The sequence below is a fragment of the Strongyloides ratti genome, assembly GCF_001040885.1.
Source record: "Strongyloides ratti genome assembly S_ratti_ED321, chromosome : 2".
Lineage (NCBI taxonomy): Eukaryota > Metazoa > Nematoda > Chromadorea > Rhabditida > Strongyloididae > Strongyloides > Strongyloides ratti.
The window spans coordinates 11190818-11211575 of NC_037308.1; the positions used below are offsets into that span (position 1 = coordinate 11190818).

Below are 20758 nucleotides of genomic sequence, written 5' to 3' on the forward strand. Positions count from 1 at the left end.
TGTTATTTGACACTGATTTAAACAGGTCATTTTGTAAAAAAAAATATATCTATTTGAAAAGACAGGACACCTCGAATAGTGCATTATTATTTTTCAATGCAGAACTGTCATTTGAAGATATTTGCGGATATCTTGCTTGTTTTTACCATTTTGTTACTAGTATTTAATTATTCATATTGGAAAATTGCCAAATATGAAACTCATTATATAACTAAACCAAAAGGATTCTTTCCACTTGGAAATAATGGAAAATATAAATCAAATTATAGAATTTGGAATAAACCTAAAGTTTTATTATGCTCGGAATTTCCAAATACTTTAGATTTTCTTGATATACTTCTTCCTGATGGTGTAAATAAGACACATGACGAAATGTACGTTTATAGTATATTAATTTTTTAAATTTCTCAACCAGTTTTTCAGAATCAAAATTTGCAAATCTAAAAAATGTTTTGGAAAACAATTCTAATGGAACACTTTGGAAATTGATTATATTTATTCATAATCCAATGGAAAGATTTATGAAAAACTTCATGGATTATTGTGGTATGAATTCTAAATATGGAACAGAATCAACATCTTTTTGTTTTTACTGTAATGGAGAAATAAATTGTTTTTTAACAAGACTATTTGACTATTTAAATGAAAAATGTTTGATGAGAGAACGTTTTATACCAACTCTTAGAGATAAATTATTTGCTCCACAATTTTGGAAATGTAACCTAAAATTAGATGCCTCATATTATAATATAATACAAGTTAATGATAAAAATAATTTTTTTGATGAACTTACAAGTATTCTTAAAAATTCTAACATATCTATCATTGACAAAAGTATAGAATACCAAAAAGCTAAAGAAATGTCCTTGTTGCTACATAACAAAGAAAATAAAACAATATTAGATTTTTATGAAAATATTTTAACAAAAAATGATTACCTTTTAACAAAGTTTATAACTATTTATTTTTTTGATTATTACACCTTTTCCTACGAGATCCCATATTTTTAAAAACCTCAATTTTTATTTATTTTTTAAATTTAATTTAAAAAAAAAATCAAGTTTTATAGTACTTGTTTATTCTTGTATTTGCATTGTAATTTAATAAAAAGATTTAAGAAAAAAACGATTAAATAATATTTTTATTTGATTAAAAACTATCTTTAAAAATAAATTCATTGTAAAATTTTTTTTATTATTTATTATTGTAATTGGATAGTGCCAAACAAATTACATGAATATATCGTTGATTTTCCTGTTGTAAATTTTATTATTTAATTTTTGTATTGTAATCTTTAAATATTAATTTTCAACCAGAAAATAAAAATAATAAAAAAAGTGAAGTTTTTATATATCTTTTAAACATGGAGCTAGAAAGTTATATTTAATATATAAATTGTAAAAACAAACAACATTTGTTTTTTTTATAGATAAAGTATTCTATGAATTATCAATAAGTACATGACAAATATTTCCAAAACAAATAATTTTAAAAAAATGGTACTTTTAAAAACTATTTAAAAATTGGCAATATATATATGTTTACAACTTTTTAAGTGGATAAATAATATCTCAAAATAATTTTATAAGATCTTGTTATTTAAATAATAAAAAATAATATATTATTTTATGGTAAATTTGTAAAAAAAAGATGATTATTTAAAATCAAAGTTAACTCATATTACTACAACATAATAACATAAAATATTTTCACTTTTTCAAATGGCAAAACAAATTTTTTTTTAGTACTTGTATCTAATTAAAAAAAAATTATTTTTAGCATTTCAAATAATATACATAAAAATATCAAATATTTATTAATTATTAAAACATTAAAGTTAAATTATAATGTCAATAAATTGATAACAAAAAATTAAATATAAAATATCAAGATAATAAAAAATAATTTTATATTAAAATAACAAATAATTGAAAATCAACAAACAAATAAGTACAGTGTACTTTTATTAAATATATTTCTTTTAAATAAAATTCAATTATTTTTATCAGTAGTTTATTTAAAAAATATTTTCCATTAATTATTTTTAAATTGTTTTTTATTTATTTTGTCAAATGGAATTAATTTAATATATATTTTAAAGTAAATGCAAATAATTTTTAACCTATTTAAAAGTTATTAAAAAATCATGATTTATTTTTAGGACAAAATATTTGAAGGCAATAATTTTAAAATATAGAAAATAATGGAAAATATAATTATTTAATAAAAATTTAGTTTTTCAAATAATTTGATTTTTTTTAGTTATATTTTAAGATTATTTTTCATGTTTCTCTAAATAAAATGTTCATAATATTAAAATTTACTTTGTATTTATTGTTAAACTTTTTAAAAAAAATATAAATTTAACATTAAACAAGTGATAATTGAAAAAGATACTTCCAATAATAAAAAAAAATGTATATATATCTTGATAAATGAGATAAAAAAGTTATTAATTTAAATTGGTATATTTTTAAATAACTTTTCACAAACTGCTTATTTCATTTTTTTAAAAACATCACACATAAATTTTCCCTTTGTATAATAAAGTACCTATAAATTAAAATAACTTTTATTAATATTGTTTAAATATTAAAAATCAAAAGTTATAATATAAATTTAAACTTCGCATTTTAGTGTAAGGTCATCAATAAGCTAACAATTTTATAACAAGAGTACATTTAAACAAGTGTTAAATTTTGATTATATTATAATTTGTCTATTTAAAATATGTCTAAAACTCAATGATAAGATAATCATAAAAGTATTTAGAAAGACTTTTATTTAAATTTAATTCTTTATCTTATACTATAAACTATTTTAATAATTTATAATAAATAATTAAGTAATATACATTAAATATTGAAAAATTCTTATATAATGTCTTTGTTAATGTTTATGATAAAATAATTAAACTTATAGTTTTAAATATTATTAAAACTTTTAAATTATAATTATTATTCTTTAACTTTTATATTAAAAAAAATATAATATTTTGATTATGATATTAAATAAATTATATAAATTATTGTTTTTATTTTGTTAAACTATTAAAATATTTCTAAACTTGTCAAGAACCATTGATAAAAACTCTTTTAATCTAGCTTTTGCTTTTAAAATATAAAATTATACATAAAGATATAAAAGTATAATAATGATATTAAAAGAAATAGTTGAAAATAAATTAGTTTCAAAAACAATTTGGAGAGTAAAATTTATGAAATTATGTAATTCATTTATTGTATATACCTCTACTAGTATCCACTTAAATAGTAAAAATTAACAAGTTTCTTTTCTTTAATAATTGACAAAAATATCTTGTATCTTTTTCTTAAAAAAAAAAGTATCATTTCTTCTTCTTGTTGTTCTTGATTAATAATTACTTATGAAATGTTTGAAGAAGTTATATGGTGTTAAACAAAAGTTTTGTTAAAATATTATTAGCTTTTTGTTTTGTTTAGTGAAATAAGTCTATGTCACTTGAAAGTAATACTTTTTCTTTTATGATATAATATATTTATAATTTTGGTTAATAAATAAAATTACTTTAACAATCTTTTCATTAAAATTATTCTTTATTTAATCTTGTAAGTAAATAACTTTTTATCATTAAATATTACGTTAATGTAAAAATATTTCTAAAATATATTTAGACAAATATTTCCTTTATATAATGGTATATTAATTTTATCAAAAAAATAATAATAATAATTTTATGAAAAAAGTCTTTTGTAGGTATAATATAAAGTGTTAATAAAAAAGATAAGAATATTTATGACATTTATAAATATATTAAATATTTTTTTTCATTACCATAATTTGGTATATTATTTGATAAGTTTATAAGTATTAAAATAATAATATGAGATCAAATTGACTTTATTTGTTAATGATAGTCCAGTTTTTTATTTTATTCTTATTTATTCAATCATTTTATAAAGTGTTAGGAAAAGTGGATGATGTAACATACTGTTATATTGGTAAGCTTATTAATATCTTCCTTATATTTAATACTTTAATCAAATATTTTTAGGTGATGATTCAGATATTATAAATAAATGTTCTTCAAATTGGTGTTATACTTTAAGAAATTCAACAAACACTAAAGAAATTCTTGATAAAGGTTGTGATGATGCAAATGTTTTTTGTGAATATATTGGAAATAATTGTTTTTCTAATTTAAAAAATTTTTTTAACTATTCAACTATTTCACCGGTAATAAATGATAAAGAAATTTGTTGCTGTAATTGGACATATTGCAATTCAACATCAACAAAATATTATATTAAACATTCATTCACAAAAGTTTTATTCATTTTGATTTTATTAATCTTCTTATTAACAAACCTAATTCTATAAAATAAACACTAACAAGCTAAATAACTTTTTGCGGAAGTGGTCACTTACAATACATTACTTATCTATCAAGATTCTCTCTCAACTTAAACCTCTCCCTAAATTATATAGATATACACAATAGTGTGAATCTCAATCCGCTAAAAGCACTTTGTTAAATAAATACCAAATCTTTTTATTAATAAACTTGTGGACATTTACCCTTTTTTTTTATAAATGGATCAGATGTTATCTTCGAAGTGGTACTAAGAGTAATTTTTAAAAAGAAAGATATCTTAATGTTTAACTTAACGTTTTATGTAAAATGATATCGTAAACCCTCATAATTTCTTTATTATTTTTGTTATTTTAATCTACATCGTTCTTCTTTATTAATAAAAATTTTTGTAGTTATAACTTTTCGTAATTATATCATTTGTAACTATACACATACATACATATAATAAAATAAAACATTATTGTAATGTACTTTCATTTATAGAAGAATTTTTAAGAAACGTTCTCTAAAAACTAAATTCCTCAATCTTGTTTAATTTTCCCTATATTTTTCAATCTCCAACTAGTTACTTCTAATCATTTTTTTTTTAAATTAGATGATCTGTAAAAATTGAAGGTACCTTAACAAATTTATATTTATACAATGAATATATAGGAGGCACCAACAACATCTCATATATCTTGACCAATTACTCCTCCAGTTAAAATTTAAACAACTTTTAAAGAATGAGACAAGATAAGCTATTTTTAAAAACAGGTTTTTATCAGCTATTCTTGAATATTATTTTAGTATACTTTAAATTTTAAATACTACAGTTTTCTATATATCAATAATAATAGTACTGTTTTATTATATATTATTATGTATTTAATATATTTTGCTTTCATATTATTTAATTAAAAAGGAAGTACCTTTTCTCTTCTATTAATATTTCTATATATTATTTCTTATTATCTTTTTTCTTAATAAACTATAATTATTATTATTGGATGAGTGATAATAATATTTGTAATTTTTTAATTATTAAATTTATACTATATTAAATCTTTATTTTTTTTCTATAAAATATTATTAATTATATTTTTTCTATTCATATTTATTAAAAATTAACTTAAATAATTTTTTTTAAAATAAATAAATTTTAAAATAACTTTTTTGTAATTATAATTTTTTTAGCATTAAAAATGGGTATTTTATTTCAAAATAATAAAATTACATTTAAAAAATTGTTCTTTTTTTTAAATATATTTTATTTTTTTTCTACATTAATATATTCCTATGATGGAAATAATCAAACATATGATGACTTTTCAAATTACAATACATATTCTTTAAATACACAATCACATTTTTCTAGTTACCCACAATATTCACAATCATCCAGTAATAATTGTAATTTACCACAACAAATAGGAACAGGACCATATAGAATTCCTCGTTGGTATTACAATCCAACACGACAACGTTGTGAACTTTTTTATTGGTCTGGATGTTGTGGAAATAATAACAATTTTCAATCTTTTCAATCATGTCAAACAACCTGTGAAGGTAAATTTTAATTTTATAAGATACATAATTTTAGTGTGATATATTTTTTATTTAATAAGTGAAAATATTAATTATAAGTTTATTATACTTTTTTTTTTAACTTAGTGTGTTTTTTTTACTAAAAACAAAATTATTTTGTTTTGAATTTATTTAATTACACACTTTTTATATTTTAAAAAATTTTAATCATGTTTTTTTTTTCTTGTATTTTTGCTTAATATCGTTTTTATCATTTCTACTAGGATCTATCTCTATGCCAACATCCTATTTATCACCTTTGCTTATACAAAATGTTTTTTCACAAAAATCTGGTTATCATATTCCTCAATCATCAAATGGATATCAAATTAGTACACCTACTTATACAGCAACACATTTATCTAATGTACCTGTTGTTACTATTACAATGCCACCCAAACGAGTACTTAATTCTAATCCCTGTAATCAACCATACTCTCCTGGATATGGAGATGAACAACTTCCAAGATGGTTTTATTTACCATCTGCCAATACATGTTTAAAATTTTTTTATTATGGTAAAGGTGGTGATCAAAATAATTTTGAAAGTGAAGCTGTATGTAGAAGTAGGTGTATCAAAAATAATGGAAATAAAATAAATGTTAATATAAATATTAATCATGGTAGTAACAATAATTTACCATATCAAGTTAATAATGTTCTCAAAACTATTGCCACAACAACGACTACCACGACACCAGTACCAATTATTGTTGTTACAATAAGAAATAATAATCAAAAAATTAATAATAATAATAATAATAATAATAATAACGAAAAATTACAAGGTTTTTTTTTACACAAATTCATTCCTACTTTTTTTTTTATTCCTATTACCTAAATATCCTTTTCCTCTTTTTTTTATCTTCAAAAAAAAAAAAAAGAACTATTAAATATTTAATCTATTTTTTTTTTAACTAACAAGTATTGATTATTTTAGTTGATCCTTGCATGTTAAAAATACTTCCTGGAAAAGGTTCCACTAAAATAATACGTTATTACTTTAATAATAAGTATTTTATTTGCCTACCATTCATATATCTTGGATCTGATGGTAATTTAAATAATTTTGTCAAATTACAAGATTGTCAAAATACATGCCCAGGTTTGAAGTGTTGCTTTTTTTACTTTTTTTTTCTTTTGTGTGTGCTTTACCTTTTCATTTATTTATTATTATTTTTTGTTAAAATAATTTTTTTATTTTATAGAATCACCAAATCCTTGTGCTAATGGACCATCTATTGGCATTGAATCATTGACTCGTTGTACCAGTAATTCTCAATGTAACTCAGATCAATTTTGTCATTTTGGTGGATCATCTCAAACTACAGTATGTTGTAATAAACCTATTATTATTGATATTTGTTCACAACCACTTAATACTGGTGTTGGGACGGCAAATTTACAACGTTGGTATTATAATAGAAATACAGGGCAATGCCAAAGTTGTCTATACAGAGGTTTACAGGGAAATCAAAATAATTTTTTAACAAAATCTTCCTGTGAAAATGTTTGCCTTATCAATCCATGTAAAAGTGGTTTTCCATATAAATCTGGTGGAAGTAATGTTCAATGTAATGTAAATAATCAAAATGTATGCCCTTCTGGTTATTATTGTCATATTGGAGCAACACCTCAAACATCAGTTTGTTGTCAAGCTTTAGGTATGTTTATTTATTTACTAAATTTATTGTGTTTTAATTGCTTTCTAACAAAAAAAAAATAATACTAAAAAAAAAGTTTTGATAATAATAACATTTTTTGTGTGGTTTTTTTTTAACATTTAGCTTCAACACCATGTACTGCTCCCTTATCATCTGGAGAAGGGATCTATAATATAGAAAGATTTTATTTTAATAATAGTCAACAAAAGTGTGAAACTTTTATTTACCATGGTAGTAAAGGAGATTCAAATAATTTTGTTTCTAAAGAACAATGTGAAGTAAGTTATAACATTTAAAAATGTATTATTTTATTTATACTAATTGTGTTTCTTTTTTTTTCTTCTATTTTTTAGTCAACATGTTCACGTTATATAAATCCATGTATGAATGGTCAACCATTAATGGAAAATGATTTAATACCAAAAAAATGTATGATTAATGGAAAATGTCCAGATAATTATTATTGTCATTATGGTGGTTCTGATGTAACAACAGTTTGTTGTCCTAAAAAATTTAATAATCCTTGTCAAGATTCTTTAACAGAAGGTGAAGGTAATTTAATATTAAAAAGATGGTATTATAATTCAAAAGATAAAAAATGTTACATGTTTAATTATAAAGGATTAAAAGGATCTGAAAATAATTTTTTAACACAACAAATTTGTGAAAATAATTGTCCTGTATGGGAGAATCCTTGTCTTGTAGGAGAACCTATTATGTTAAGTAATAATTTAAAACCAATGAATTGTAATCCTAAAGATGAATATTCATGTATTAATACTCATTATTGTCATGTTGGAAGTTCTAGTAATACTAATGTTTGTTGTCCAAAACAAGGAAATTCTCCCTGTACATTACCATTAATTTATGGAGTAGGAACAAATTCATTAAAAAGATGGTATTTTGATAATGAAAAAAATATATGTATACCATTTTTATATAAAGGTTCACGTGGTAATATGAATAATTTTTTATGTATTGAAGATTGCGAAAAAGCTTGTCTTGTATATGTTGATCCATGTCCAACTTCTAAATATCTTAATTCTAATAAACAAAATTATAATTATTGTTCTTTGTCACAGGGATGTAGTGGTAATTCATGGTGTCATTATGGTGGTAATAAAGAAACTACATTATGTTGTCCAAATGGTAAGTTTTATTTGTTTTTTTTGAACAAGGAAAAATAAATTCATTACCAAATGTTCGTATCCAAAATGTTATTCCTATTTTTGTACCTTCTTTTATTGGGCAAGCTCCATGAAAAGAATTTGTATCTAAAGTTCCCTGTGGTATAGTATTAATCCAAAATAATGCCCCACCTGACTTTGGTGCTATAGATAAATTTTTTTCAACAAAAATTGTTTCACCACCTTTTTTAGCTTTTTGAATTATTAAAAATAAGGTAGCTAATCTATTTCCAACAATTGATTGCATTTTATCTTTAAAAATATAATCATAATGTGGTAAATAAAATCCCCCAACATCATATTTTTGTAAAAACATTTGTTCTGACTTTGATAAGTCAATAAAAGGTAACAATAACTGAAGTTTGATTTTTATTTTTTGAAGTATTAAATATTTACTAGGATTAATAAATGAACCATTAGAATTTCTAATACTTTGAATAACTTTTACATTACTTTTAGTTGAAATTTGACTTAAATAATAATTTTCTTTTTTACTTATATTAATTATTTTTTTTATATCATTTTGATTAATAATTTTATGAAATAATACAATAATTGGTGAGGATGAAAAAACTTCTATATGTAATGGTAAAAGATAACGTAGTTTAATAAAACAAAAATATTCTAAAATATTTTTTAAAAAAAATAATTTAAAAAAAAAAATAATATTATTACAAACCTTTTTTAAGAATATTATTTTTTGGTGATTTATTACATAATTCTATATATTTATTATTCCATTCTAGTTTAACTGTTATTTGTAATACTACTAAGTTATATAATAAATATATAATAATAAAGAAATTATTTTTCATTTATAAAAACTAAAGTTAAAATATATTTAAAATTTTAAGTTAATAGAAAAAATTATTTAAATAAAAATTTTTAAAATAAGATATATGTATAAATAATATATATATATTATTATTATATGTTATATTTAATCTATATATATTTTTATTTTAGCTAGTGATCCTTGTAAACAATCTTTTGGATATCAAGGCTATGGTAATTTGAAACTTATAAGATGGAGTTATGATTCAAAAGAACAGAAGTGTAAACAATTTTATTATCAAGGTTTGAAAGGAAATCAAAATAACTTTTTATCAAAAGGAGAGTGCCAAAAAATTTGTCCTGTTTTTAATAATCCTTGTAAAAAAGGTCAACCATTAATGGAAAATGGAAAAGTTGTTACATGTAATAGATATAATGATACAATTTGTTTAAACAATAGATATTGCCATTTTGGTGTTGATAATATTAACTATTGTTGTCCAATCCTTGGTATGTCTTTTTTAACACAAATATATTAAACTTTAGATAAATGAAATAAAAAGAAATTTAATCTTTTTCCCCTTTTCTTAAAAGTGTGATTTTTAGTGTCTGTTTTATTTAATTTTTTTTTTTTTTTCTAACATAATGCTTTAGTAACAATGTTTTAACTTATGTCTTTATTTTAACTAAAATAAAATATATTATTTGTAGGAGGAGATCCATGTAATCAAGTAATGGATTGTGGTATAGGTTCATCTTCTTTATCAAGATGGTATTGGAATGTAGCACAACAAAAATGTATTCAATTTACATATCTTGGACAAAAAGGTAATCAAAATAATTTTGTATCTCAACAGGCTTGTGAAAGTGTTTGTTATGGTAAGTTTATATTATTTTTAAAAAAAAAGATTTTATTATTATTATTTTTTTTTTAAGAACTTGATAATCCATGTGCTGGAGGAAATCCTCAAATGACATCAAGTAATAGACCATTACAATGTTCTATAACAATAAATACCTGTGCTTCTAATTATTGGTGTCATTATGGTGCAACAGTAAAAACAACATTATGTTGTCCAAATAAAGTTCCTGACACTGAAATTTGTAAATTACCAATGGTTGTTGGAACAGGAACTGATTCACTTCAAAGATGGTATTATGATCAAAATACTAAACAATGTGTTAGTTTTACATATTCTGGTAGATATGGAAATCAAAATAATTTCTTAAGTCAAGAAGCATGTCAAAGAACCTGCCAAGGTAAGTTTATTAAAAAAAATAAAAATTATTTAAATTGTTCAGTATATGATAATGTATGCCCTTCTGGTGAGCCACTTCTTGATGAGAGTAAAACACCTGTACCTTGTACATTTGGATCAGATTCTTGTGGTTCAAATCATTGGTGTCATCTTGGAACAGTTCCAGGTGATTACCAATGTTGTCCAGGACAACCTAGAGATCCATCTGCTTGTCAAGGTATGCCATCAGATGTTGGTGTATTAGGACCAACAGGTCAACCTGTTACTAGATATTACTATGATCTTGAAACTATGACTTGCAAAACTTTTCAATATCTTGGAAGAAAAGGAAATGCTAACAATTTTATTAGTGAAGAAGATTGTAAAATTACATGCAATGGTTAGATATATCTTTAGTTTTATTTTCATTTTCTATCTATTGGGCTATCCCAATTTTTCTTTTTTTTTCACTTTCTATCACAACCTTTATCACAATTTCACTTTACTTATCTTTATTTATATATTTTTTTCTAATATTTTTTATTTTTTTTTAGTTTTTAACAATCCATGTAATATGAATATTCCATTACCACCAACATATTGTACATCTTCAAGTGGATGTCCATCAGATCAATGGTGTCATATTGGACCAACAGCTTCATCTTCTGTTTGTTGTCCCTCTGAAGGTAATCCTTGCCTTCTACCATTATCTGTTGGTAATGGAAATGTTGCTTTAACAAGATATTATTATGATTCTAATCAATTTTCTTGTCAACAATTTACTTATTCAGGATCTGGTGGTAATGCAAATAATTTCTTAACTCAACAAGAATGTGAACAACAATGTGCTCCAAATCCTTGTGCATCAGGAATGCCATATGTTGGTTCTGATGGAAGAGCTCAAAGTTGTACATCCTCAGCTAATGCCAATTCCTGCCCAGCCAATTATTGGTGCCATATTGGAGCTGATGCCACAACAACTGTTTGTTGTCCAAATAAACAAAATAATGTATGTTCATTACCAATGTCTACTGGTGAAGGTAATGCTGTTCTTGAAAGATATTATTTTGATCCAAATTCTAAAAATTGTCAACCATTTATATATAAAGGATTAAAAGGAAATGAAAATAACTTTTTATCATTAGTATGTATAATTAATTTTTTTTTATTTAAAAAATAATTTTTTATTTTTAGCGTGCTTGTCAATTAGCCTGTCAACAATTAGAGAATCCATGTATAGGACAACCAGCAACATCATTAACGGGACAAGTTTTATTCTGTTCAGCAACAAATAAAGAAGCATGTCCAGTTAATTTTTGGTGTCATTTAGGAGCAACTCCTGAAACAACAGTATGTTGTCCAGGTGCCACAAATGCATGTTCTGTTCCATTAGCTCCAGGAACTGGTGATGCTGGTTTAGCAAGATGGTACTATAGTACAGATGAAAGAGCATGTGTTGCATTTAAATATAATGGAAAAAGAGGTAATCAAAATAACTTTTTAAGTCAGGCTGAATGTGAAAGAACTTGTCCTGAGGAGTTATGTCTATTAACAGTTGATTCTGGTGCTTGTAATAATGCAACAACAAGATATGCATTTGACAGGTCAACGGTATGTTTATTTTTTTATATTTTATGAATATTTTTATTATTATTATTATTATTTTAGCAACGATGTACAGCTTTTACTTATTCTGGATGTGGTGGAAATGCAAACAACTTTGAAACAATAACAGATTGTCTAGATACATGTGGAGGAGTTGGTTTCAGAAAGTAGAAAAAAAAAAACTATTTATCTCTTAAAGAGTCAGTTATCATAAATATTTGTTTCATAATGATGTATATTTCTGAGTAATTTATAAATATTTCGAGATTTTTATATGAATAAATAAAAATTTTATTTTATATACTTGAAAAATGTAATGTAAATAAATATTTAATTATATTTTAAACAAAATGAGTGTAAGTTATTATTTTAAATATTATATTTATTTACTATTAAATTGAATATATATCAACACTTATTAAAGGCTTAAACTTTATATTCTTAACTTTAAAAATAATAGTTTGTATTGATAATATTCAGATTAAAACTTATTTTTACTAACTAAACTGAGTAGTAGTGATTTCAACAATGTTAATGATAAAAATTCTTATAGATATATGTAACTATAAAATTAATTGTTATTTATATACTATAAAATGTAGTTATAATTTTTAAACAACAACCAATTTTAACTAGAAATACTATTTAATTAATTGCATTTTACTTTATATCATAATAGTTCTACAAATGTAATTGCAATTTAATTTAATTAAAAAATTAATCCTATTTTTTTTTTGAAAAATTTGTTAAATTTACATAACTTGTTAATTGAAAAATATAACAAAAAATATTTTGAAAGTTGAAATTAATAAAGATTATGTAAATATTTTCTAGAATTATTAAAACTTTAAAATATTTTTTAAATAAAATTATAACAACAATAGATTATAACGGGAATGATATATATTAATTAAACTAGTTAATTATTTATTGAGCCCTCATCCCGTCTTCCATAATAATTCCAATTGGTTCATGCTCGATTCCACAAGCATTTCTTCCTCTGGCGAAACGAACATATCCAGATTCACCCCAACGTCCATTCCAACTATTTTTTACAATCCAATATTTTTCTCCATCAACTTCAGTTCCATATCCAACAACTGTTAAACTATGAAGACCAAGAACTTCATATTCACACTCATAGTCATTTGGACTATAAATACCAGATGTATATTGTTTCATTGATTTTGGAACTGCAATATTAACAGTAATTGGACCATAATGGTAAAGCCAATCAAGCATAGAATCTTCATCGGGATGAAGATAGAAAGCTGTTTTGACGTAAGCTCTTTTACTTTCTGGATTTAAAGCACAGACATTTTGTCTATGAGCAACATAAGGATAATCCTCAGCTGTAACCATACCATTATCATGAGCATACTTGTAAACTAAATATGGTTCTCCACCATTACAACCATTATTTTCTAAGTTACAATCAAGAATTTCTTGTTCAGAGAAATTACGTAAATTTCCAGAAACAATAGCATAATTAGCTTCCATTGTAGCAACAGAAGCAAATCCATAACATAATCCACATCTTTTTTGACAACGTACAGGTGTAATTACTCCTTTCTTTCTCCAATCAAAGTATTCCGGAAGAGGTCCTTCAGTTTTCTCAACTTTTTCTTCTCTCCAGTTTGAAGGTAAGTCTTTAACAAATGAATTTTCTGGTCTTTTTGGAGACATTTTGTTATTAGGTTTTTTCATAAGCATAGTATCTTTAAATTCATCATCACTCCAATCAGCATAATAATTTACCTCAAAATTTTCTACTCCCATTTTAACATTAGCTTTTTCAACCATCTTATTATCTCTTTTAACATTTTTAAAGAAAATTTTTTGTCTTTCATTCATTTCTTCAATATTTTTATAACATTTATTAAATTGTAAAACAAAATTAATAAATTGTTTATCCATATTTCTATTCATATAATCATAAAATTCCTTTGACATATTACAATTTTCATCCATTTGAATTAAAGATTCATTTAATGGCATTGATGAAGTTTCTCTATAATTTTCTAAAGCTGTACCAATAATAGAAATCAATAAAGGAATACAAACAATTACAGCTAATACAACAAAAAATGTAAGAATATAGGCAGCAAACCTAGCTAATTTTTCATCATTAGATTCCTTATACTTAGATGAAGGAACTCTTCCAGGGTAAACTGTATCATCATAAAGTTTTTGATACTGAACTGTATAAGGTGTTCTACTAGGAGTATTTTCCATAGTTTATGTAGCTAAGTAAAAACCTGTAATAAATAAAATTATTAATTATATATAATTTTTGATAGGCATATATATATATATGTATATATATATCAAAGAAACAATTGTTAATAATAATAAAATTAATCACAAGGAGTATTTAAAAAAGGCTTATTAGTTGAAATTCTATATTATTACACTAAAAGTTATGATAAACTGATAATGAATAAATTTAGAAAAATAGATAAAAAAAAATTGTACATGATAATGATAACAAGTAGTAATAAAAGAAACTAATTTGTTATTAATTTTAACATTTCTAAGTATGTTAAAAAGTAGTTTTCTTTATATATCAAAAATGTCATCAAAAATATAGAGAAGAAAAATTGATAAGATAGTCGTCGAAATCTAATGTTAAAATGTCATCTTAAATAATAATTATTGGATGAACATAAAGGAGAATAATAATGGAAAAAAAAACGAATAACATTATATTTTCATTGTTTTTATTAGAAGAAAAGTTCAAAGTTATTTAGTTTTTAAATAAAAGATAACAATTCTATACTTTTAAATTATATGTCAATTAGATATATTTTTAACTTTACATTTGTTGATGAATTTTTATATAAGTAAACACATTTATAAGATAAAGTAGTAATATTTCTAGCATAAAAATTTATTGTATAATACAATTAGTCATTAATTTTTTAATCTTTGATATCTTGTGATAAAAAATTTATTAATTGTATTATATAATACGAACATAGTCTGTTAATTCTAAACTTTTTTTTTAAAATCTACTTGATAAAAACTTCGTTACACTTGTTTGATTTAAACTAAAGCTTTTAGTTGTTCACCAGATAATCTGTATGTAACCCATTGCTCTTTTTCATGCATATCAACAGCCCCAATTTTTTTATATAGATTAATGGCATTGATGTTCCACTCTAATACTGCCCATTCTATTCTTTTAATATTTTTTAATAATGCATAATCAACAAGATGTTTGATTAAAAATTCTCCTAATCCACTACGTCGATAGTTTGGTCGTATATACAAATCTTCCATATGAATAAACTAAAGAAAAATCATATAAACATTTTTTTATAATAAATTACCTGACCCTTCCATGTTGAATATCCTAAGAAAAAAAGATTCATTCCTGCTGGAACTATTTTTCCTTCATCAGTTTTTGTTGTAACAATAAAACAAAAAAAAGCTTCTTTTTTTAAATCAGATTGAAGTTTTTCAACTGTCATCTCAACTTCATGGGGCATTTTTTCAAATTCTGCCAATTCCTAGTAATTTATTTAAAAAAATAATATTTAAAAAAACAAAAGTTACCTGAATTAATCCAAAAATCATATCACAATCATTTTCATTTGCTTTTCTTATTTCAAAATTTATACCTTTATTGGAAGTATAATAAACAACGTCATTCATTTTATAAATATTTCTAAAATATAATTATAATATATGTCTTTGATTAAATTTTTTTAATATAATATTATTACTTTAACTATTCTGATAAGATCATTTTATAAATATTTTTTATAAATGTTATTTGCAACGAATGATGTTTGAAAGAAGTGTATGAAGGTTTAAATTAATTTATGTTAGTTTAATTATTTAAAGTAAATTATTTACTATTTAAAAAAAATTTTAATGTGAAGTTTAATGTATATTAATTTTCATGTAAAAAATTTTAGATAAGGATCCCCCTTGTATATTTTGATTGAAAAACACGTTAAAATTATTTATTTTTTTATCAAATTGATATATTTTTTATTTTTTTACAATTTTTGATAAAAAAAAAAATTTTTTTTTCAAGTTATTTCTTTTAAGTTAAAATAACCTTTGGTAATTATTTGATATAAGCGACACAATAAAATAAAAGAAAATTTTTAAAATTTTATTTTATTTTTCTAAAAATTATTTTTTTTTTTAAATTTCTTTAAATTTTTTAAAAAATTATCGTTTTAAAAATTGTTAAAATGTTTTTTCAAAATTTCAAAATTTTTTTTTTCTGGTTCGCCGTATTTCTTTATCCTAGAAAAAGTAAAAAAAAATTACAAAAAATTTTATTTTAAAAAAGTTATTTGAGGGGGATCCTCGTCTAAAAGAAATCCAAAATTATAACAACAATAGATTATTACGGGAATGATATATATTAATTAAACTAGTTAATTATTTATTGAGCCCTCATCCCGTCTTCCATAATAATTCCAATTGGTTCATGCTCGATTCCACAAGCATTTCTTCCTCTGGCGAAACGAACATATCCAGATTCACCCCAACGTCCATTCCAACTATTTTTTACAATCCAATATTTTTCTCCATCAACTTCAGTTCCATATCCAACAACTGTTAAACTATGAAGACCAAGAACTTCATATTCACACTCATAGTCATTTGGACTATAAATACCAGATGTATATTGTTTCATTGATTTTGGAACTGCAATATTAACAGTAATTGGACCATAATGGTAAAGCCAATCAAGCATAGAATCTTCATCGGGATGAAGATAGAAAGCTGTTTTGACGTAAGCTCTTTTACTTTCTGGATTTAAAGCACAGACATTTTGTCTATGAGCAACATAAGGATAATCCTCAGCTGTAACCATACCATTATCATGAGCATACTTGTAAACTAAATATGGTTCTCCACCATTACAACCATTATTTTCTAAGTTACAATCAAGAATTTCTTGTTCAGAGAAATTACGTAAATTTCCAGAAACAATAGCATAATTAGCTTCCATTGTAGCAACAGAAGCAAATCCATAACATAATCCACATCTTTTTTGACAACGTACAGGTGTAATTACTCCTTTCTCTCTCCAATCAAAGTATTCCGGAAGAGGTCCTTCAGCTTTCTTAACTTTTTCTTCTCTCCAGTTTGAAGGTAAGTCTTTAACAAATGAATTTTCTGGTCTTTTTGGAGACATTTTGTTATTAGGTTTTTTCATAAGCATAGTATCTTTAAATTCATCATCACTCCAATCAGCATAATAATTTACCTCAAAATTTTCTACTCCCATTTTAACATTAGCTTTTTCAACCATCTTATTATCTCTTTTAACATTTTTAAAGAAAATTTTTTGTCTTTCATTCATTTCTTCAATATTTTTATAACATTTATTAAATTGTAAAACAAAATTAATAAATTGTTTATCCATATTTCTATTCATATAATCATAAAATTCCTTTGACATATTACAATTTTCATCCATTTGAATTAAAGATTCATTTAATGGCATTGATGAAGTTTCTCTATAATTTTCTAAAGCTGTACCAATAATAGAAATCAATAAAGGAATACAAACAATTACAGCTAATACAACAAAAAATGTAAGAATATAGGCAGCAAACCTAGCTAATTTTTCATCATTAGATTCCTTATACTTAGATGAAGGAACTCTTCCAGGGTAAACTGTATCATCATAAAGTTTTTGATACTGAACTGTATAAGGTGTTCTACTAGGAGTATTTTCCATAGTTTATGTAGCTAAGTAAAAACCTGTAATAAATAAAATTATTAATTATATATAATTTTTGATAGCATATATATATGTATATATATATCAAAGAAACAATTGTTAATAATAATAAAATTAATCACAAGGAGTATTTAAAAAAGGCTTATTAGTTGAAATTCTATATTATTACACTAAAAGTTATGATAAACTGATAATGAATAAATTTAGAAAATATAGATAAAAAAACAATTGTACATGATAATGATAACAAGTAGTAATAAAAGAAACTAATTTGTTATTAATTTTAACATTTCTAAGTATGTTAAAAAGTAGTTTTCTTTATATATCAAAAATGTCATCAAAAATATAGAGAAGAAAAATTGATAAGATAGTCGTCGAAATCTAATGTTAAAATGTCATCTTAAATAATAATTATTGGATGAACATAAAGGAGAATAATAATGGAAAAAAAAACGAATAACATTATATTTTCATTGTTTTTATTAGAAGAAAAGTTCAAAGTTATTTAGTTTTTAAATAAAAGATAACAATTCTATACTTTTAAATTATATGTCAATTAGATATATTTTTAACTTTACATTTGTTGATGAATTTTTATATAAGTAAACACATTTATAAGATAAAGTAGTAATATTTCTAGCATAAAAATTTATTGTATAATACAATTAGTCATTAATTTTTTAATCTTTGATATCTTGTGATAAAAAATTTATTAATTGTATTATATAATACGAACATAGTCTGTTAATTCTAAACTTTTTTTTTAAAATCTACTTGATAAAAACTTCGTTACACTTGTTTGATTTAAACTAAAGCTTTTAGTTGTTCACCAGATAATCTGTATGTAACCCATTGCTCTTTTTCATGCATATCAACAGCCCCAATTTTTTTATATAGATTAATGGCATTGATGTTCCACTCTAATACTGCCCATTCTATTCTTTTAATATTTTTTAATAATGCATAATCAACAAGATGTTTGATTAAAAATTCTCCTAATCCACTACGTCGATAGTTTGGTCGTATATACAAATCTTCCATATGAATAAACTAAAGAAAAATCATATAAACATTTTTTTATAATAAATTACCTGACCCTTCCATGTTGAATATCCTAAGAAAAAAAGATTCATTCCTGCTGGAACTATTTTTCCTTCATCAGTTTTTGTTGTAACAATAAAACAAAAAAAAGCTTCTTTTTTTAAATCAGATTGAAGTTTTTCAACTGTCATCTCAACTTCATGGGGCATTTTTTCAAATTCTGCCAATTCCTAGTAATTTATTTAAAAAAATAATATTTAAAAAAACAAAAGTTACCTGAATTAATCCAAAAATCATATCACAATCATTTTCATTTGCTTTTCTTATTTCAAAATTTATACCTTTATTGGAAGTATAATAAACAACGTCATTCATTTTATAAATATTTCTAAAATATAATTATAATATATGTCTTTGATTAAATTTTTTTAATATAATATTATTACTTTAACTATTCTGATAAGATCATTTTATAAATATTTTTTATAAATGTTATTTGCAACGAATGATGTTTGAAAGAAGTGTATGAAGGTTTAAATTAATTTATGTTAGTTTAATTATTTAAAGTAAATTATTTACTATTTAAAAAAAATTTTAATGTGAAGTTTAATGTATATTAATTTTCATGTAAAAAATTTTAGATAAGGATCCCCCTTGTATATTTTGATTGAAAAACACGTTAAAATTATTTATTTTTTTATCAAATTGATATATTTTTTATTTTTTTACAATTTTTGATAAAAAAAAAAATTTTTTTTTCAAGTTATTTCTTTTAAGTTAAAATAACCTTTGGTAATTATTTGATATAAGCGACACAATAAAATAAAAGAAAATTTTTAAAATTTTATTTTATTTTTCTAAAAATTATTTTTTTTTTTAAATTTCTTTAAATTTTTTAAAAAATTATCGTTTTAAAAATTGTTAAAATGTTTTTTCAAAATTTCAAAATTTTTTTTTTCTGGTTCGCCGTATTTCTTTATCCTAGAAAAAGTAAAAAAAAATTACAAAAAATTTTATTTTAAAAAAGTTATTTGAGGGGGATCCTCGTCTAAAAGAAATCCAAAATTATAACAACAATAGATTATTACGGGAATGATATATATTAATTAAACTAGTTAATTATTTATTGAGCCCTCATCCCGTCTTCCATAATAATTCCAATTGGTTCATGCTCGATTCCACAAGCATTTCTTCCTCTGGCGAAACGAACATATCCAGATTCACCCCAACGTCCATTCCAACTATTTTTTACAATCCAATATTTTTCTCCATCAACTTCAGTTCCATATCCAACAACTGTTAAACTATGAAGACCAAGAACTTCATATTCACACTCATAGTCATTTGGACTATAAATACCAGATGTATATTGTTTCATTGATTTTGGAACTGCAATATTAACAGTAATTGGACCATAATGGTAAAGCCAATCAAGCATAGAATCTTCATCGGGATGAAGATAGAAAGCTGTTTTGACGTAAGCTCTTTTACTTTCTGGATTTAAAGCACAGACATTTTGTCTATGAGCAACATAAGGATAATCCTCAGCTGTAACCATACCATTATCATGAGCATACTTGTAAACTAAATATGGTTCTCCACCATTACAACCA

The 20758-nt window shown here is 22.8% G+C and overlaps 8 protein-coding genes across 8 annotated transcripts in view; 3 read left to right on the forward strand and 5 right to left on the reverse strand.

The window, feature by feature from the left end:
* Window positions 1–96: 96 nt before the first annotated feature.
* On the forward strand, window positions 97–1010 carry SRAE_2000356700 (Sulfotransferase family-containing protein; the record flags this gene model as incomplete). The annotated part of the gene is made up of 2 exons (XM_024654775.1): window positions 97–374; window positions 416–1010. 2 exons carry the CDS (start codon window positions 97–99, stop codon window positions 1008–1010), a joined length of 873 nt encoding a protein of 290 aa, XP_024508113.1.
* A 2879-nt stretch (window positions 1011–3889) lies between these two features.
* On the forward strand, window positions 3890–4359 carry SRAE_2000356800 (Hypothetical protein; the record flags this gene model as incomplete). Its single annotated transcript, XM_024654776.1, has 2 exons — window positions 3890–3980; window positions 4034–4359. The coding sequence occupies 2 exons, from the start codon at window positions 3890–3892 to the stop codon at window positions 4357–4359; spliced, it is 417 nt and encodes a 138-aa protein (XP_024508114.1).
* Window positions 4360–5538: 1179 nt separating this feature from the next.
* On the forward strand, window positions 5539–12559 carry SRAE_2000356900 (Phospholipase C, phosphatidylinositol-specific, X domain and Proteinase inhibitor I2, Kunitz metazoa domain and Cysteine-rich repeat and Lustrin, cysteine-rich repeated domain-containing protein; the record flags this gene model as incomplete). The annotated part of the gene is made up of 12 exons (XM_024654777.1): window positions 5539–5902; window positions 6145–6708; window positions 7129–7584; window positions 7708–7862; window positions 7938–8733; window positions 9738–10055; window positions 10257–10424; window positions 10482–10805; window positions 10848–11183; window positions 11338–11927; window positions 11978–12394; window positions 12452–12559. 12 exons carry the CDS (start codon window positions 5539–5541, stop codon window positions 12557–12559), a joined length of 4596 nt encoding a protein of 1531 aa, XP_024508115.1.
* A 756-nt stretch (window positions 12560–13315) lies between these two features.
* SRAE_2000357000 (Cathepsin F) lies at window positions 13316–14623 on the reverse strand (the record flags this gene model as incomplete). Its single annotated transcript, XM_024654778.1, has 1 exon — window positions 13316–14623. The coding sequence occupies one exon, from the start codon at window positions 14621–14623 to the stop codon at window positions 13316–13318; it is 1308 nt and encodes a 435-aa protein (XP_024508116.1).
* An 810-nt stretch (window positions 14624–15433) lies between these two features.
* SRAE_2000357100 (GNAT domain and Acyl-CoA N-acyltransferase domain-containing protein) lies at window positions 15434–16045 on the reverse strand (the record flags this gene model as incomplete). The annotated part of the gene is made up of 3 exons (XM_024654779.1): window positions 15434–15679; window positions 15721–15900; window positions 15947–16045. The coding sequence occupies 3 exons, from the start codon at window positions 16043–16045 to the stop codon at window positions 15434–15436; spliced, it is 525 nt and encodes a 174-aa protein (XP_024508117.1).
* Window positions 16046–16793: 748 nt separating this feature from the next.
* On the reverse strand, window positions 16794–18101 carry SRAE_2000357200 (Cathepsin F; the record flags this gene model as incomplete). Its single annotated transcript, XM_024654780.1, has 1 exon — window positions 16794–18101. One exon carries the CDS (start codon window positions 18099–18101, stop codon window positions 16794–16796), a length of 1308 nt encoding a protein of 435 aa, XP_024508118.1.
* An 807-nt stretch (window positions 18102–18908) lies between these two features.
* On the reverse strand, window positions 18909–19520 carry SRAE_2000357300 (GNAT domain and Acyl-CoA N-acyltransferase domain-containing protein; the record flags this gene model as incomplete). Its single annotated transcript, XM_024654781.1, has 3 exons — window positions 18909–19154; window positions 19196–19375; window positions 19422–19520. The coding sequence occupies 3 exons, from the start codon at window positions 19518–19520 to the stop codon at window positions 18909–18911; spliced, it is 525 nt and encodes a 174-aa protein (XP_024508119.1).
* A 748-nt stretch (window positions 19521–20268) lies between these two features.
* SRAE_2000357400 (Cathepsin F) overlaps window positions 20269–20758 on the reverse strand; it is a gene marked incomplete at both ends in the record, with an annotated part of 1350 nt that continues 860 nt past the window's right edge. Inside the window, one exon of the mRNA XM_024654782.1 lies at window positions 20269–20758. This exon is cut by the window's right edge and continues 860 nt beyond it. Within this exon, the coding sequence (XP_024508120.1) occupies window positions 20269–20758 (490 nt within the window).